The 17,499-nt window shown below is 41.4% G+C and overlaps 2 protein-coding genes across 2 annotated transcripts; one reads left to right on the plus strand and one right to left on the minus strand.

Annotated features, from left to right (window-relative positions):
• LOC101476847 (uncharacterized) lies at positions 1-4,064 on the plus strand. Its single transcript, XM_004540155.5, has 3 exons — positions 1-363; positions 1,642-1,821; positions 2,759-4,064. The coding sequence occupies exons 2-3, from the start codon at positions 1,680-1,682 to the stop codon at positions 3,361-3,363; spliced, it is 747 nt and encodes a 248-aa protein (XP_004540212.3). The 5' UTR covers positions 1-363; positions 1,642-1,679; the 3' UTR covers positions 3,364-4,064.
• Positions 4,065-5,533: 1,469 nt separating this feature from the next.
• slc35g2a (solute carrier family 35 member G2a) lies at positions 5,534-10,622 on the minus strand. Its single transcript, XM_004540156.3, has 2 exons — positions 10,336-10,622; positions 5,534-7,121 (listed from the first exon to the last, which is right to left on the minus strand). Exon 2 carries the CDS (start codon positions 7,097-7,099, stop codon positions 5,738-5,740), a length of 1,362 nt encoding a protein of 453 aa, XP_004540213.1. The 5' UTR covers positions 7,100-7,121; positions 10,336-10,622; the 3' UTR covers positions 5,534-5,737.
• Positions 10,623-17,499: the final 6,877 nt, after the last annotated feature.

Below are 17,499 nucleotides of genomic sequence, written 5' to 3' on the forward strand. Positions count from 1 at the left end.
GACAGTTGTTATTGTGAGATTAAAATTTAATACATATGTTTATGTATTCATTGTTAATAGGATGTCCTTATAGGTCCCTGATGAGCTCCAAAATGCTGCAATGTTGGAATACTGACCGATCACAAAGAGATCATGTTTGTCCAGTAGTAGTGTCTCTTCACCAGTTGCCTGAAAAGCAAAATAGAATTTGCAATTTGTGGTCTTACATACAAAACTCTTATTGACAAAACTCTGTATTTCAGAGACATCATAGTACATTACCCTGATCTATGAACCTGTTAAAGCACCAAGGGCAATAAGGGAGGCAGAATCCTCTTCAGTGAAATCGGTTTTCAATCTGTGTTCAGAAGATAGCTATTGGAGGTAATTTAAGATTAAAACTTTAGGCTTATCTTAGTTGACCCTGAATTCCCCCTTAGTCGTGCTGCTATAGATGTTCAGGCATCTGGATACCTGCGCTGAGCACCTTCCCTCTGCTCTGCTTTGCATTTATGTCTCACTACTGCACACTTTCATCTCTATGCTTTCTCTCTGATTGTACCTGATATTTACCATGCTGTGTTTACTACATTTAAGCCATTTAAATTTTGTTTTGCTAGTTTAGAAATATTTAAAAATATTATGCATGTAATATTTTTATTTCAATTTATACTTATTTGATTTTATTGTATTTATTTTGACTTCAGATGAGTTTTTCCTTATTAGGTAGTTATTATGTCATATGTACACATATGGCATTCTGCTTCTGCTTAACTTGTTATATTTTTGTTGTAAATATAACAATATGACAGCTGCCTAACTCTGGGAGATATAAAATATATCTTCTGCTGAGGCAGATAATTCACCTCTCTGATTTCTGCTTCATTGTTGTCACTGGGAGTTTGCTCAGTGAGGACCACTGAAGGTCTTTATATAATATGAGCAAAAGTCATGGTGCTACACATATAAAAGTGAATTAAATTAGAAGAGCATACAAATATCTCTTCAAATCAATTTAAATATAGCCGTGATGATGTAATGTCGTTGTTAATGAATAAGAAGTTGAAGGCTATGCATTTATCTGGCAATAATTACACTGAACTTGGACATTTATACACTTAGATATTTTATTATACTACTGGTCTGTTATATAGAAAAAATATATATCAGTAAGATATCTTCTCTATCTATAGATATATCTTATCTATAGATATCAGTAAAGATATCTTCCATATCAGACTTTGATTAAACAAATAATATGATATAATAATAATATAATAAATAATAAACTGAGTTGGGAGACAAATTTTAAAATGACACAACATCTGCCAAATGGCGTAATTGGAGTTATGTTAAATGTCAAAGCTACTGCAACAGTGTAAACGTGTCATTACATCAGCAGACTGACTCAGAGTCTAGAGATGGCTTAACTTTAACAAGCGCACATAGCCTGTCCATCTCCACAGAACCAGCTCTGCCCCACCCCTCCCCAGCTTGGTCCCCCCTCCTTCCTTCTCTCAGGGTTTATAACCCAGCAGCTCCAATAGTTGGCTAACTCAGAGGTGCTCTACATATAGTGAAGTAGGTGACTAAGTAAAGACAGAGCAGCTGGAGTGTGCAGGAGCAGGAAAACTTGCTGATAGAGGATTCTGATGTTTTCAGATATATGCGCTGCAACCCAACAAATCTTAAGAAAAAACATGCATAAGAACTCCATCATGCATGTGTTTTGGATCTGCCTGGTGCTGTGTACGGGTCCATCGTTGTGTATAAATGACATCGAGTATGAAAGAATCTATGAAGACAGCTATGACAATGAGATCCCCCTGGACCAGCAGGAGGGTGAGTTTTATTTCTTTCTCTTTTTTTTCTCTTTTCTGCTCCCTGCTTGTTTGAACAGATAGATATTGTGATGAATTTCTCTTCAGTTTTACTACGCTTTACTAAACCGAGCTAATTAAAATTTTTACTGTTTAATTAAATTTTTAATAACACACTGATTTAGATATGTCTAAAGGTCAGCAGTTGTGTTTATTAAATTTGGTCTAGAGTATTTCTTGGTCCAGTTTACTATAATGCACCATATTTAAATATTTGATGTTGTAAAGTATATTTTTACTCAGATGATACCATCTTTGGCTTTCACAGTTTTATCAGGTGAGCATCAGACTTAATGAAACAGACTTACCAATAACTGGAACACATACCTCATACCGTGAACACAGAGCACAGGCAATAAGCAACCTCTGTGATTTGAGTCCACGTAAAGAATGCAAACTGGTAGCCTCAAATACCTACAGAAGGTGGACATTTCACAGTTTAAGCCCCCTCTGATGTTTGTCAGGTCCCTTTTGCATCGGTTTTCTTCGAGCGTCCAATCTCAAAGACTTCGTTGCTGTACCCCTAAATTAATGAGGTCCCCTGATGTCATTTTGGGATTGTAGCACGTGTATTTTATGTGTTCTTCATGACCTTTACATCTGTGTTGAATAACTCCCCAAAGCCATTTTCATACTTCACAGTGTGTCCAAACTTAAACTGGCATCATATCTGTGAAATACATCCAACTCTAATTACTGCTGTATGTTTAGCAGAAGCTCAGTTTTAACACCTTCTTGCCTTCTTTCCGTGTACTCGTTTCACTGATAAAGTCCAGTCAAATTATGACAATAAAGTAAATCTCCTTTTTTGGGGTTATATATGGCATGTGTTAATTCTATGTAATGCTTAAATTGCCTTTTGGAATGAATAATCGATGCATCTATGTGGTTGTGTGCAGGTGAGTCTCCAACTGCAGCATGCCAAACAGATTTCTCCCGCTGGGATAAACTTTTTATCGCTCTAGAGGACTCCAACATGAGACAAAACATGCTGCTGGAATCTGTGGAGCAGTGCTGCGGGGGAACGGCGTCTCTTAAGACCCAACTGGAGAAGCTGACGAAGGGGATGTGTCAGCAGTGTGCACCCAGCTTGGAAGCAGCTTGCAGGGTACATGCAGAGCAGGCAAGTCTTAGGCTGCAAAAGAGTTTGGTGGATCTCAGGGATGAGGAGGAAGAGAGGGAAAGAAGATTAAATGCAACCTTGCGGATGCTCCTACATGGTAGGCACCAGGACGATGCTTGGCTGAAGAGGCTAGAAGAAATCATTTCATCTGCATCTGCTGACAGCAGCATGAGAGACCAGCCAACACCAACACCTGACGGTTTGGGAATGAAGCTCTTCACATCTGGCCTGAAGGAGCAGGAAGTGACCTCGCCGGTGAACATAGTCACCATGGAAAGTGCTCTGGCTGCCATAGCAACAGAGCTTCAGAGGATTCATAAGCAGCTGAACAAAGTGATAGAGCAGGTAGGCACGCTGGGAAAGGGCAGAGGAGACACATGAATTGCCCAAAGGAAAAATAAATAGTAAAAGCTTGACTGGAAAACTCCTATTGCAGATGATGATTTTGCACATGTTGTTTGTATTTCTACCGCTCTGCCTTTTTATAAAGCCTCTGTTACACATGAGATCGTTTTTGTCTGGTGACAATGAGTTTCAATGTACCATAAATGTCATGGGTTTGCTATAATGAATAAAAATTAACTAAACAACTGAGTCAGCCTCGTGGAAAGGTTTCCTCCCTCCTCCCACACAGTGTCACTTAATTTTAAACTGTGTATTTATGTTCACGTCCATGCCCACTCTTTCATTAGTCTAGGTTACTACATGTGCTTTATCTACAAGTGCCAAAGTTTGCACCACTTGCCTTGGTGTTTGTGTAGTTGTGGTGTGGTCTGCAAATCCCCAAACCCACAAGAAGGTGTGTCAGTGATTTGGGATTTTTATTTAATTCATAGCAGGTCTCTCCCACTCATTAACTGCTTTAAAAGTGTCTGAATAGAAAGAGGCCACGACTTACGATGCTCGGAGTGTTTATGATTTGTGAAACCCTGCCAGAAGTATTACACTGCCACCAGTGCCTCCTACAGCTTCATACACACATGTGAATGCGTGCTCATTATTAAAAACCACAAAGACTGACTGTTGTTATGGCTAAAGGGAGTTTCTGTATACTTTACAGTGTCTGTGTATCCGTTTTTGGTCTTAAATCCTATTTTCATTCATTTTTTTAATGTACTTGCACTTCTGTTTGGATGTTTTGTTAAGATGAAAGAGGAAATTAGGCAAAAGGTACATCAGTGCAAATTAAAGTCATACTAACCAAATACGTTTTATTGTTAGCTAAATTTATATTTAATTTATAGTCGGTGTGGTTCAAAAGCACTCCTAGGTGATAACAGCAGCATTTAAATTTGTAGGTGATCATTGAGCTTGAAATCCACCATCCATCGATGGATCAGTAGTAGGGCAAAACTAACTTGTTTCACAGTCCTCTTAATATGATATTTGTATATAAAATCACAGTCAGTCAAGTAAAAATTAAAGCTAGCAAATAAATTTAGCAGAACATGAAGCACTTTGTTTTTCTATGGTATTTACTAGTGTAGAATTAAAAGGCAGAAGAAGAATGTAAACATACGTTAAGTTTGTCCTTTACACAGTGCTTACTCATACTAAAGCACTGAGCAAAGTGCAGCAACAGAGTATTTTAATGAGGCCAACACACTGACATCACAGAAACATTTCACTAGTGAAACACTCATGAATGTCTTCAGATGCCTACTCCCGTTCCCAAGTGTTTGTGGGCATGAAAGCTTCTTTTTAAATCTACAGCTGCCTCGAGAACTAAATGCAGGATTAGACTGTTTTTGGGGGGCGTGTCCTTGGATACAACTAACAAGATGGAGAGGAGTGTAGAAGTTATATCTCCTATCAATTCTTTTACACCTGTTTCACAGCGGTACCTGGCATACGCACAGAGACACGCTGGTCTGTTCAGTGTGGAGGCACCTGTTTTAATTAAAAGTCTCCATCTGTGCGATGTGTGATGGGGGAGTTTGGTGAATGGAAGTTATATCGAGAGAAAAAGAGCAACAAAGAGGAAAGCAGGAGGTTAATGATGAGGAAAATAGACGAGGAACGACACAGAAATGTAGTGATGGTGCTTATGTGTCATGCAGATCGTTATTAGACATAATAACCGTTCCCCAACACACGAAACAGTGTTTTTATCAGCCAGCTGGCCAGACACGCCACAATAACCAACCACCATCAGCCCTGCTTGCTATCCTGACATCCTCTCATTCTGCTGCTTCCCTTTCATCTCTGCTTTGTCATCGGCCATCACCCCTCCACCGCCCACCCACCCGCTCCTTATCTGTATGCCAATCCCATCATCTTCTCTCCCTCTGTCCCCATTTGTTTTCCTCTGATTGTGTGTCTTGCCCCTCTCCCGAGCCTCCAATCTTCCAGGGTTTTTTTCTGTTCTTTTCTCTAAGTCTTGCTGGCAGCCAAGAGGCAAATAGATGGCAGCAGTCCTTGGCCGAATCTCAGTTGGCAGCAAAAAGTGACTGACATCACATTGATTGTTAAATGTACTCAGTACACACACACACACGTGGGGTGGGGGGAAAAGAGGGTGATAGTGATTACAAGTGGCTACAGAAATGTGTTGTGTTCATCAGAGATTTTAATATCACATCACTTGGTCACTGTAACAGACAACACCATGTTGGCACTTTTCCAAAAGCAAAGAGGATGATACCAAAAAAAGCTTCAATAAACACTTAGAAGTCTCTCGTGTACACTGGAAACAATCTCATGAAGGAGCAAGTGAACGATAAGAGTGACAGTGCTGCAAGGTGAGAGGAGGTGTCTATTTGATGGGAGAGTCCAGAATCTCCTCATACTCCTCCCTCTGCCGACGCCCACCAACTCGAGAGGGGAGCAGCTTCATTGCTACCAGCCAACCGACACTCAGGATGACCATCACGCTCCCCACGACCTCTGGTGCAGTGGGAGCCAGTGGCAGTACAGCCAGATGCAGGAGCATGGCGATGGGTATCTCCAAGCTCTGAGAGGCGGAAACCAGAGCCGGGTGGAGTCGGGTGAGAGCGTGCGTCATTCCCAGGAAGGCTACGACCGAGCAGGCTGCGAGGCCCAAGACCAATAACCAGGCTTCAACACTCATTGGCCAGGACCAGCCCTCTTGTAGCAGGGCCAGAGAGGCTGGGGCAAGTAAGCAGCCTGTCCAGCTTACTGTGAACAAAGCAGTCCCAACTCCCACCCTCTCCTTCAGGGAACGATACCCAACCAACGCTAGTGCCATCCACAGCCCTGCAAGCGCTGAAAGAGACCATCCAAATGCACCCCTCCAGAACACAGCCGGATCAGTTGGCGAATCTGAATTGGTCTCATCTACTGCAGGAAGTAACACAAGCCCCAAGCCACACAGCCCTGCAGCTATGGTGATCCCATCAGCCAATCCCAGCCTCTCTTCTAAGAGCAGGAAGGCAAGGGTCGCTGATAGTGCTGTGGTCGCCAGACGCCAGGTTGTTGTAGCATTTCCAGGAGAGACGAATGTTAAGGAAGAGTAGGCGCAACAAAGGGAGAGGGAGTAGGCGATGCCGTAACAGAGTAGACGTAGTCGATAGCCCTCTGGCCCAAAAGGGTTCTCCCCCCTGTGCAGTGGTACAGCCAGAGACAGGAGCTGTACGATGGACCGAACCAAGAGTAGAAACAGGGGGCCGAGGCTGAAGCGTTCGGAGGCCACTCGAGTCAGAACAATCAAGCTGCCATGTGCCAGCGCCGCACCGAGCAGGCCCACCCAGGTGAGTCGAGATGCAGACACAGAAGCCTCACCGAAACTGGCTAGCTGTTCCCCAACCCCTTTCCCAGACCCCTTTGCTGCTTTGGCACTACCCTCACTCCCTTCTCCTCCCCCCACGGTTTGAAGTTTGTGGGCTGTATCTTTGTCGTTGTGTCTTGAGCCAAAAAGAGTCAGGGGCCACTTCCTGCTCTCTGTTAGTTGTTTCTTATCTGACGTCTCCTCCACGAATGAGCCAAAGTCCTCAAAAGACGGAGCATCGTCATAGCCATCATCCCCAGGTTGGGGAAAGTGTGTGTGTACTCCTGGCTGGGGGGCATAGGGTGTGTGGGTGGCATATTTGGCTGTAACAGTGTGAGGGTGGATCTTTACTCTCTTCTTAGAGCCACCCAAGAGGTGAGTGGACTCCATTTTGAAACTTTAGAGAAGACACCTGTAAGGAAAAACAAAATACTTTTAGCTCAGCACATAATATATAATTCACACGTGCACAAATCCTCTCTCCTCTTTCCCCTCTCACAACATCCCGCTGTGAGATTCTGCTTGATATCTCATATATCTTTAATATCCGAGATAATAATAGCAGTGACTCACATCTTCCCGTGTGCCTGCGTGTTTGGCAGGGAATGTACGTAAGCTCTACCCATGTGACCAATCATGACTTTATTGTTTTCTGTGTGGTGATACTTTGAATTATATAGAACAATTATGTCCTTGCAGCACTTCTACATCCTCATGGATAGCTCGACCTTCGTGGGGGCTCAGAGAGTGTTATGGCAATGACAGTTACATAAGCAAGTGCTTCCTGCCTCATTTGTCTTCAGTCTTTCTCTCTCTAATGACTTTTGCCTCATTCTGTCGCTTCCCATTGTCCTCCCTCACTCACTCTCGTTTGTCAATTTGTGAAAAATATTACGCTGGCATTTAAATAATGTTTGTTTATTTCCTTGTTCATAACATCATTTAACCACCCGCTTCGCCACCTTTTTATTTCTCCCTCTCTCTTTAACTCTCTCTCCAGGCTACACATATTTTTTTAGGGCTTTTTGGCATTTATTGTGTTAGGACAGTGGAGAGAAGACAGGACTGAGAAAAGAAAACAGGGGGCAGACATGCAGTAAATGCCCTCGGGGTGGATTTGAACCCAGGCCTGCCTGAGCGTTATGGTAAGCTCCACAGCCTCTTAAGTGTTGTGATTACTGTGGAACAATATTGCTATGCAAGTGCAAAAGCATAGAGAGCATATGGCTCAGTTATTTCCCAAGAGATATGAGGCAATTGTCCCCAAGTAAGTTTACAGTAGTAAAATGACTCTTTATTTTGGTGTATTTTATGAATAAAGCATCAGACAAGTATTACTAAGTATTACTGTACCCGCTCATTCAGCCTCAACCAGCTCATCTAACAAAAATGACTTGTGAGCACTGTTGACACAGACTGTAGGAGAATCACATTTCACAAATGACATTTTCCCTGCAAATTGCACATAAAATTGAAGTTGGCGCACGATTCACAGGTTTCTACAGCATCTGATTGCTTGGATGTGAAATATTATCAAAACTCTGATTTAAACAGTTGTTTGTTTTGTTATTTTTTATGGCAAAAAATAAGCAGTTTCTTTTAAAGAAATGAACTATATATGGACATATATATATATGATTATTTTTTCTTCATTATGTTAAATGTCATTTTATATCACTATATTACAATAATGATGTGTCGGAATGAAACAAAAAAGGCCATTTATTGATAAATTAACTTAAGATAATTGTGTTTGGTTTTTGGTTATTCTGGTAATTTCTCCCAAATCAAGCCGATTTTAACCCTCTGACTCTGGCACCAAACAGTCCTGCAGCAGATGACATAATTCACCAGGAGATGTCAAGAGGAAAACTACCATCGGGTAAACCACATGACAAAAGAACATCTCTTCAGACCAACACAAACTACATTTCTGCATGACAAACGTCCTGAGCTCAGACTATAAAAAACAGCATTTCACTATTATTATAATTTCCTACTAGCAGACGGACTCAAAGCCAGTCGTTTTGGCAGCTCGCTGTTGTTTCTCTCATCATCAGTGATGCAGTCATTTCAATTTGGTAGTAGCAGGGGGAATTTGTTAATTTGTGGTTATGTGCCCTTCGTGCACTCTCTCTTCATGTATACAGATTATTCCACAGCACCTAACATGAATTGGTGTGTTTTAAAAACAGCTGGGGGGTTAAGTAAGGGCTGTTTTTTTTAGCTGTTTGCATCTCTCTGGTTAATAGCAATTGCCCATAAATAATTTAATATAAAGTGCTTTGCATATACCTTTTTTTTAAAGATGAGCTTTGGAGCTTGTATAACATAAGTAAACTATACTTTAGACAAGTCCCAGGAATATGGCGAGAATATAGACTGAAATGAATGATTTCATGATTTCCCTATGTACTTCACAGTTTGCTGAATCAGGCAAAAAGCCACATATGTAAAGTTGTTCTGCTGATATTTTAGAAGCTCTCTTATCATGTATGCTAACTGAAGGTTATCGGTAACCTGATCAGCTCCTCTGTGAAAACACAAAGAGCAAAAAGAGATCCGGATATATTCCTGTCTGCCTTTTCTCTTTTCAGTCAGTTAAATATACTCTGCTGGATGATGCAGCCAGCCACTGCAATGCTGCTGCTGCTCCTGCTGCTGCTACTCCCAAAACCTTGTTTTACACCTTACACAACCATTAAAGTGGTTCGCTGAAAGACCTGCAAAATCTGAGAAAGGAAGCAATTAAGCTTGCATTTCCAGAGAGAGAGAGAGAGCCCTTCTGATTCAGTCTGACGGAAAAGATAAATCGTGCACAGTCCTCTCTGTGCATCTTGTGTATTTCATTTGACATCATCATCTTCTAAGGGCTTAAAATCAATAGTATCTTTGAAACTGACTATTTATAGAACAATCACTTAATGGATGGCACTCTTATACTGTAACTAAACAGACTGGAAAGCATATGCAGCTGTCAAAGGTAATACAGTTAAAGTATGACTGATAGGCTGCTTAATATTATAGAGGAGGGAATAAATGGCTTTGTGTTATTTTCTTAAGGGTTCATGAATGCTGGACTCTCTGTAACCTATGCTTTTCTCAAGGTTAGGCTCATCGATGATGCGCCCCTGTGACGCCAGAAGGTTGAAAAAAAAAAAAAAACCACGGGCGCGCACACACTCACACACACATGTACACAGAGTCATAGCGAAAAGCAGAGGGTTTGTGCTACCGCATTTAAAGCCACTTAACCAATTCCTTTCACACTATGAAACACTATGTCCCTGCTTGTTCCGACATCATAAGCTGCTGTCAGCAGCTCCAGGGACGACTGCTCGATTCTTGGACCTGACGCAAGGAGATATTTTGGCCTACATGCATCAAAAATCTCAGTCTACCTTACAATGACAGCCCGACCAGTGACCCACGGCCAATTCTTGAATGGGGAGAAGCGCGCGCTCGCTTACACACTCTGCGTGCGCTCGAGGATTGGCACAACACAACCGAATCGATGTCGACTTCCCAATTAGCGGTTTACTCTATTCCCGGTAATAATGGGCTATAATTAGTAACCACCAGGTGGGTTATGCGTATTTTAAAGCTTTAGAAACACCTCGACTCACCTGCTTTCCCTCAAACCAGCTGACCACCAGGTTGAACTTCACTCTCGGGCAATCTCAGTCATTTACTGAGCACCTCCAACACTCCATCACCTCGTCTTGGCCATTTGTTCATCTGTTTCTTCCTCCCTCACCTCTCCTCTTCTTTCCCTTGGAGCAAACGGAATTTTCCGCAAGGGCACCTGCGGTCCCTTCACCTCACTCTGCAAGCGGAAAACGCGTGTTTTATAACAACCTGCTGCCCTCCATCACTCTCTACACTGATACAGATGCTCCTCCTCGGCTTGTTCAAAGAGAGAGCGAGGGAGAGAGAGAAAGGTCTAATCATAACGTCTGAGCATGCGTGACATTCACCGCACATCTGATCAATCTGTTACCCGTGAGAGATAGAGACTGGCAGGAAAATAATTTCATCGAGCACAATTATTATAAAGTTACGATTATGCTAATGATCGATTAATCGATTATTCAAGGCTATTTACATTGTAAGGTGAAGACCCTTCAATAATACAGAGAAATTATCATCAGCTTCACCCATCTTTTCTGGCTGGATGAGAGTTATTCCCCGGAGCTCCATTAAAGCCTTCACAGACAAGCCTAGACTTTTAGCATATTAATGGATTTTGGAATAGTATGTCAACATTTATAGATGGGTGTCTGACCACATTTTTAAGGTCTTGTCACGCATTTTAAAATTTAAAGTAATGATGATGGTAATGAAGAAAAAAAGATTAAAGAAGGTCAGCACAGTTTTCCTCCCCGCCTTTTTAATTCAAACGTTGCACAACCTCGCACATTTTCATCTTTCTGCAACCTGACAGTAATTGCTTTGACATTTTGCTGCAGAAACACTTGTGTGCTCTGTTTTCTTTTGAGCTATATTAACCTTTAGCAAATGTAGCTGATGTTGTATTGGATCTTCGTATTGTTTAAGAAAAAAGCCTCCAGCTGCTGTTTCGTTACACGCAAGGAGGATCCACTGGGACTCTAGGGTCAATATTAAGGTCAAATACACTGTGTACCCTATCTCCATGTTCACTAATTGACTCAAATTTTTAGATTATGGACATGACGCAGCCCAAAATTGGTCTCTTTTCTACTTGCCTCATTTTGTTCCTTTACTTTGTGATGAGGATGTGTGCGAAGACTTAAACACTAGTCTGTATGGTGCTATTGGATAGCTGCAAAAATCTGTTAAACTGTGATGCAGATTATTCTCTACTATTCACTGACTCAAGGACAGTTTTTGTTGCGATTCACTGAGTGTGTATGTATTTGATTGCACTGAAAGTTAAGGTTCAGTTTCTCAGACGTGGATTTAATGTAAAAAGAAATTTCACTGGACCTAGTCATTATATTTGTCTTTTAGTTTAGCACTAGGTTTAGCCAATGTCTTGGAAACTGGCTGTAAGAGCTTTGATTTCTTTCTCCTCAAAGAATGTTTTTGTTTTTAATTTAATGCACCCGCCCATGTGAAAAGCCAATTACCAGCGCAATATTTTGCCATGTAATAATTCATTTTTAAACATCATGTCTAGCTGGAACAAGCTGGACCGCACACAAAATTTTAGCTTGGTCTCACTGGCCCTGCTCACATTAAAAGTCATAAACAGCTCCATGAAAATCTAATCATTCAGACTGCAAATTTGTAATGTTTATTCATTAAAAAAAAAACAAAAATTATGCCCAGATAGCTCATTAAAATGAAAATAACAAAGCCAAATTGAGCCGTGGTTCTAAAAGTTAATTTTTTTTTACTGTTTTTTAAATTTTGAAATGTCTCTGTAACTGTTTTTATAGTGACCTCTTTTCTACTTTCTTTCTTTCTTTGACCCTCTCTTTCTCCTCACTCCTCTATGCATCTGGTTTAGGCTGTTTCACTGAGGATGAGGAGGACTATCTAGTGTTTCCATGGTTACAGTGAATAAGAGTGGATCGGACGCAGCTATTTGGGGCACTGTTTGAATCCAAAGGACTGCAGGTTTTGGGAAAAGGTTCATGATATCCAAAGACCTGCCCTCCAGGGAGGAGTTGGTGTGATGAGATGAGAATATGCTAAGAGAAGAAGAGCTGAGCTGACAGCAGGGAGAGCATAATGGGTGAGGGGTAGCTGGGTTTGGTGGGAGCAGTGAAGCAGAGAGAAAAATTTGGGGATGATAGAAGGATGGAAAGTACAGGAAAGGATATGGAGATATATATATATATATATATATATATATATATATATATATATATATATATATATATATATATATATATATATATATATATATATATTGGTTGTACCAGCAGGTTGTACCTGCTGCGGAGACTCAGGTCGTTTGGGGTGGAGGGCCCACTCCTGAAGACCTTCTATGACTCTGTGGTGGCTTCTGCTATCTTTTATGGTGTGGTCTGCTGGGGCGGCAGCATCTCTGCTGGGGACAGGAAGAGACTGAACAGGGTGATCCGAAGGGCCAGCTCTGTTCTAGGATGCCCTCTGGACCCAGTGGAGGTGGTGAGTGACAGGAGAATGGCGGCTAAGCTGTCATCCCTGTTGGACAACGTCTCCCACCCCATGCAGCAGACTGTGACAGCACTGAGCAGCTCCTTCAGTGGGAGACTGCGGCACCCACGGTGTGGGACGGAGAGATTTCGCAGGTCTTTCCTCCCCACTGCTGTCAGACTCCACAACAAAGACTTTAACTGAACAAACACACACATCCACACATGTGCAATAACACTAAGTGCAATAATCTTTTCTGGCATCGTTGTATTTTTACTCAGTTGTATATAGCATTCGTATTCTATTTTTATCTTATTGTATATTTTTATTCTATTTTATTCTACTGTATATAGTATATTATTTTATTCTATTCTGTACAGCTGTGTACTGTATTTATTCTTATTGTATTCTAATTTTTGCGTCATAACTTTTGCACTGTCCACTTCCTGCTGTGACAAAACAAATTTCCCACGTGTGGGACTAATAAAGGTTATCTTATCTTATCTTATATATATATATATATATATATATATATATATATATATATATATATATATATATATATATATATATATATATATATATAAAACACCCAGCACGCCCCTGCGGGCGGTTTATCCTTCAAGCTCGGGTCCTCTACCAGAGGCCTGGGAGCTTGAGGGTCCTGCGCAGTATCTTAGCTGTTCCCAGGACTGCGCTCTTCTGGACAGAGATCTCCGATGTTGTTCCTGGGATCTGCTGGAGCCACTCGCCTAGCTTGGGAGTCACCGCACCTAGTGCTCCGATTACCACGGGGACCACCGTTACCTTCACCCTCCACATCCTCTCGAGCTCTTCTCTGAGCCCTTGGTATTTCTCCAGCTTCTCGTGTTCCTTCTTCCTGATATTGCTGTCATTCGGAACCGCTACATCGATCACTACGGCCGTCTTCTTCTGTTTGTCTACCACCACTATGTCCGGTTGGTTAGCCACCACCATTTTGTCCGTCTGTATCTGGAAGTCCCACGGGATCTTAGCTCGGTCATTCTCCACCACCCTTGGGGGCATCTCCCATTTTGACCTCGGGACTTCCAGGTTATACTCGGCACAGATGTTCCTGTACACTATGCCGGCCACTTGGTTATGGCGTTCCATGTATGCCTTGCCTGCTAGCATCTTGCACCCTGCTGTTATGTGCTGGATTGTCTCTGGGGCATCTTTACACAGCCTGCACCTGGGGTCTTGCCTGGTGTGATAGACCCCAGCCTCTATGGATCTTGTGCTCAGAGCTTGTTCTTGTGCTGCCATGATTAGTGCCTCTGTGCTGTCTTTCAGTCCAGCTTTGTCCAGCCACTGGTAGGATTTCTGGATATCAGCCACCTCCTCTATCTGCCGGTGGTACATACCGTGCAGGGGCCTGTCCTTCCATGATGGTTCCTCGTCTCCCTCCTCTTTCTTGGGTTTCTGCTGCCTATATATATACATATATATAGGAGCTCTGCACTGTCTGTCTCTCTTGCTCCATCTCTGGACAAGAAAAAATTAATTATAGAGTACAGGGAAGGAGTGGCAGCAGAGGACGGAAAGCTCACTTTGAGTGCACTAAACTTGGGTTTTGCATTCTGGAAGCAGTCTGTCTGCTGCTTCCTTCTATGTATTTTCCTGTGAGAGTGTCTTTTTTCTCAGTCTCCCTTTTGAACACATATTCTCTCCCTCTGCTTCTTTATTAGGCTCATACGCACTCTCACACACACATTTGCACATTATGCCACATGTCTGCCAATTTCACAGTTTGATTCTCAGTCAGTTATTCTCCTTGGTTATTCCACAGACATTACAGTTCCACTTTGTAACAGTTTAATCCACAACTCGCATCCACAGTAAACAAACAAAAAATACTTCAGCATTAATCCTTCTTCCTCTTTCTCTGTAGACTAGGGCTCTTTTTTTTTAGCCTTGGCTGTTAATCGGCATGTCATTATTCAAAGCTAGGTTTCTTCGATGTTTGACAGCTTCGTATTAAACCCTGGGCTAATAAGTGAAGCACATCACCAGACAGGACACATTCATCAGCAGACCCCTGGTGTAGAGAGGACAAATGGGGTAATTAAAAAGAAAAATGGGAAAAAATCTTCAACTGAGATTCAGATGGGGATAAGATGCAAGAAACTGGGAGCCTGGGCTGTTGGTGTATGACACACAGGCTGCAGCAAAAAACCTTGGCTGTGTCCACTACCATCTGTGTGTGTGTTCCAGCGACGGAGGTGGATGCGACGGACGATGACGGCCTGATTCACAAGCGCTGTTGTGATAGACTCAAATGTTTGCTTTTTCTACTCAGCAAATATAGCACTCAGCCTCTCATACATTTTGCATTACCACAGTGGCGATAGAAAGAAAAGAGTAAGGGAGGGTGGGGATGACATGAACATGATGAGATAAGGGGCAAAGGATGAGAGGCGTTTGGAGAGTCTGGAAATGGATGTCAGAGAGGCAGTGAGTTAAATAAAATAGCTTCAGGAGTGAGAACGCTACAAGCAAGGTCAGAGGAAATTAAAAATAGGACAGGCGTACAGGCAAAGAACAGCCATATAAAGCTTTTCTGTTAGTCAGCCGCCCTAGAGATGAGATGAGACAGAGCTAAGAGTAAAAAAATGTCTTTGCATAACTCAATACGTCAAATGATTACGTCTCGGTCTAAAAAACATTCACCCTTGAAGCGCTCGGATTTCCAAACAGATAGAGATGCTTGTCACTGCTATTGGATACTGGTGTCATAACCTGAGATTACCTTGACAGTCTAAAAGGGTTTTCTCAACCGATGCTGCACCACACAGCCTCTGTTTCCATGGTTACAGCCCCAGAAAAAGTTTATAGATTATGACGGATGCTGTTGTCGGGTGTGTTATGAGTGTGCATCCATGTCGTGTGCGCGTATAGATACTAGTTACCAGACGTCCGTTGGTTATGTAACACAACACTGCGCCATGCATACAAAGGTTTTTCTCAATGACACAGCTTAAATATGGCAAAGATTTGAACTGGAATAACCCTGGCAAACGTCTGCACAATATGTTGAGATTTCTAATGTTGAGGATTTGGGCGGCCCAGAGGAGGAAAAAAAACTTGAAAAGCCAACGAAAAGAAATGCAATACGGTGCAACACCCTTCTCATACAGATATAATGTGAGTTTTTTCTGAAAAAAAAAGAAAAGGCTTAATACTCAGGGCAAATCAGCCAGACAGTATCTCATTTGTGGTGTTATAGTGTGTTTATATGTGTGTGCTTGCTGCCTGGCCTAAGATAATGCAGGAAAAAAACATAAGTAAGACATTGAATATCAAATAATTAGATTTTGAATGTGGAAGACTGTCATTCATCACTTCCTGTGTTCATTCACATTGAGCCAGTGCTGAGAAAAATAAGCAGGTCAAAAGGCAATGATGGTCCTGAAACCTCCCAAAATTAAACACACATCAGTTGAAACAATTGTACTGATCATATGTAGATTATATGCAAACTCAAAATAAACAACACAGTGAGAACATAAATTTGTTTTCTTTGTGGGCATCCACTGAAAATCTGAAGTTAGCAAAAATATGACAGTATGCTGCTTCGCATCTCAGAAGCAACTGAAGGAAATCTGGATAATGACTGCCCCTGATCTGAGAGTCTGAGCCTTTGTAAGCAAAGAGTCATACACAGCAATAGTGAATATTGTACTTGTGACCTTTGATTGGTGTTTAATGCATGCTTGGGGTTATTAGATATACTTTCTTGCATTTTTTTCTCAAAATATGTGCACATATTTCAACATCTACACATTTATGAGTTTTATTTTGAAAAATCTGAAAAGCAATAGTTTGATTATTTGCATTGGCCTTTATCTTTGTACTCATTGTACCCCAGAGCAGCTTTATGATTGCATTGGCCTGTATCGTTGTACACACTGCACCCATGAAATTCCTCAAATTAAGAATAATAACAATAACTATGATGGGATGTTTGTGTGGGTGTACTTGTGTTCTTTATCTGTCTTTAGGAGCAAAGTTTTGGAGTGGAGAGTTTTTGGAAAAATAAACATCTTTTAGCTTCTTCCTTAGTTTTCACACTCCTTCAGTTGTTAGAATTAGCTTCTATCCATCCATGGATTGCACAAAAGATGGCATATACCCTGGAGAGGTTGCCAGTCTATCATAAGGCTAACAATAGCTTTATAAAGGCTGGTGTTTGTTTATCCTGATGCACACGAGTGTTCAAAGGTATTCTGTCTCATCTTTCCCAACCATACCTAATTTGTGTATTCATTCCTATCATAAAAAGTAATGTAAAAACAATCAGTGACAGGTCTATCAAAAACCATAAAGCCTGTGATGAAAACAGACATAATTCATTAAAAAAACAAATACGTGAATAAGCAAGACTGAAAAAACAGTGAGCTTGATTTAGAGAGAACAAGGTAGATGCAGTTATTTTTCCTGAAAGCAGTTAAGTGAAAGATTAAAGTCATGCGCCTTACCATCACCATTTTCATTTGGGTCAGCCTATAACTGATTTAGGTTATTTTTTAAATAAATACACAAAAGAAAAATGGTATTAAATTTATGTGTGGTTACATGAAAATGGAACTGATTTAAATTTGGAAGCCTAGAATGAAAAAATATATAAATGCATTAAAACATAGAGCGAATACGAGATATAA

Source organism: Maylandia zebra, linkage group LG19 (assembly GCF_041146795.1).
Source record: "Maylandia zebra isolate NMK-2024a linkage group LG19, Mzebra_GT3a, whole genome shotgun sequence".
Taxonomy (NCBI): domain Eukaryota; kingdom Metazoa; phylum Chordata; class Actinopteri; order Cichliformes; family Cichlidae; genus Maylandia; species Maylandia zebra.

Excerpts from the sequence above, each read along its gene's own strand:
- LOC101476847 (XM_004540155.5), top strand. The coding sequence starts at position 1,680 with ATGCATAAGAACTCCATCATGCATGTGTTTTGGATCTGCCTGGTGCTG. Across the intron at positions 1,822-2,758 it reads CCCCCTGGACCAGCAGGAGG|GTGAGTCTCCAACTGCAGCA; the intron begins GTGAGTTTTATT and ends GGTTGTGTGCAG.
- slc35g2a (XM_004540156.3), bottom strand. The coding sequence starts at position 7,099 with ATGGAGTCCACTCACCTCTTGGGTGGCTCTAAGAAGAGAGTAAAGATC.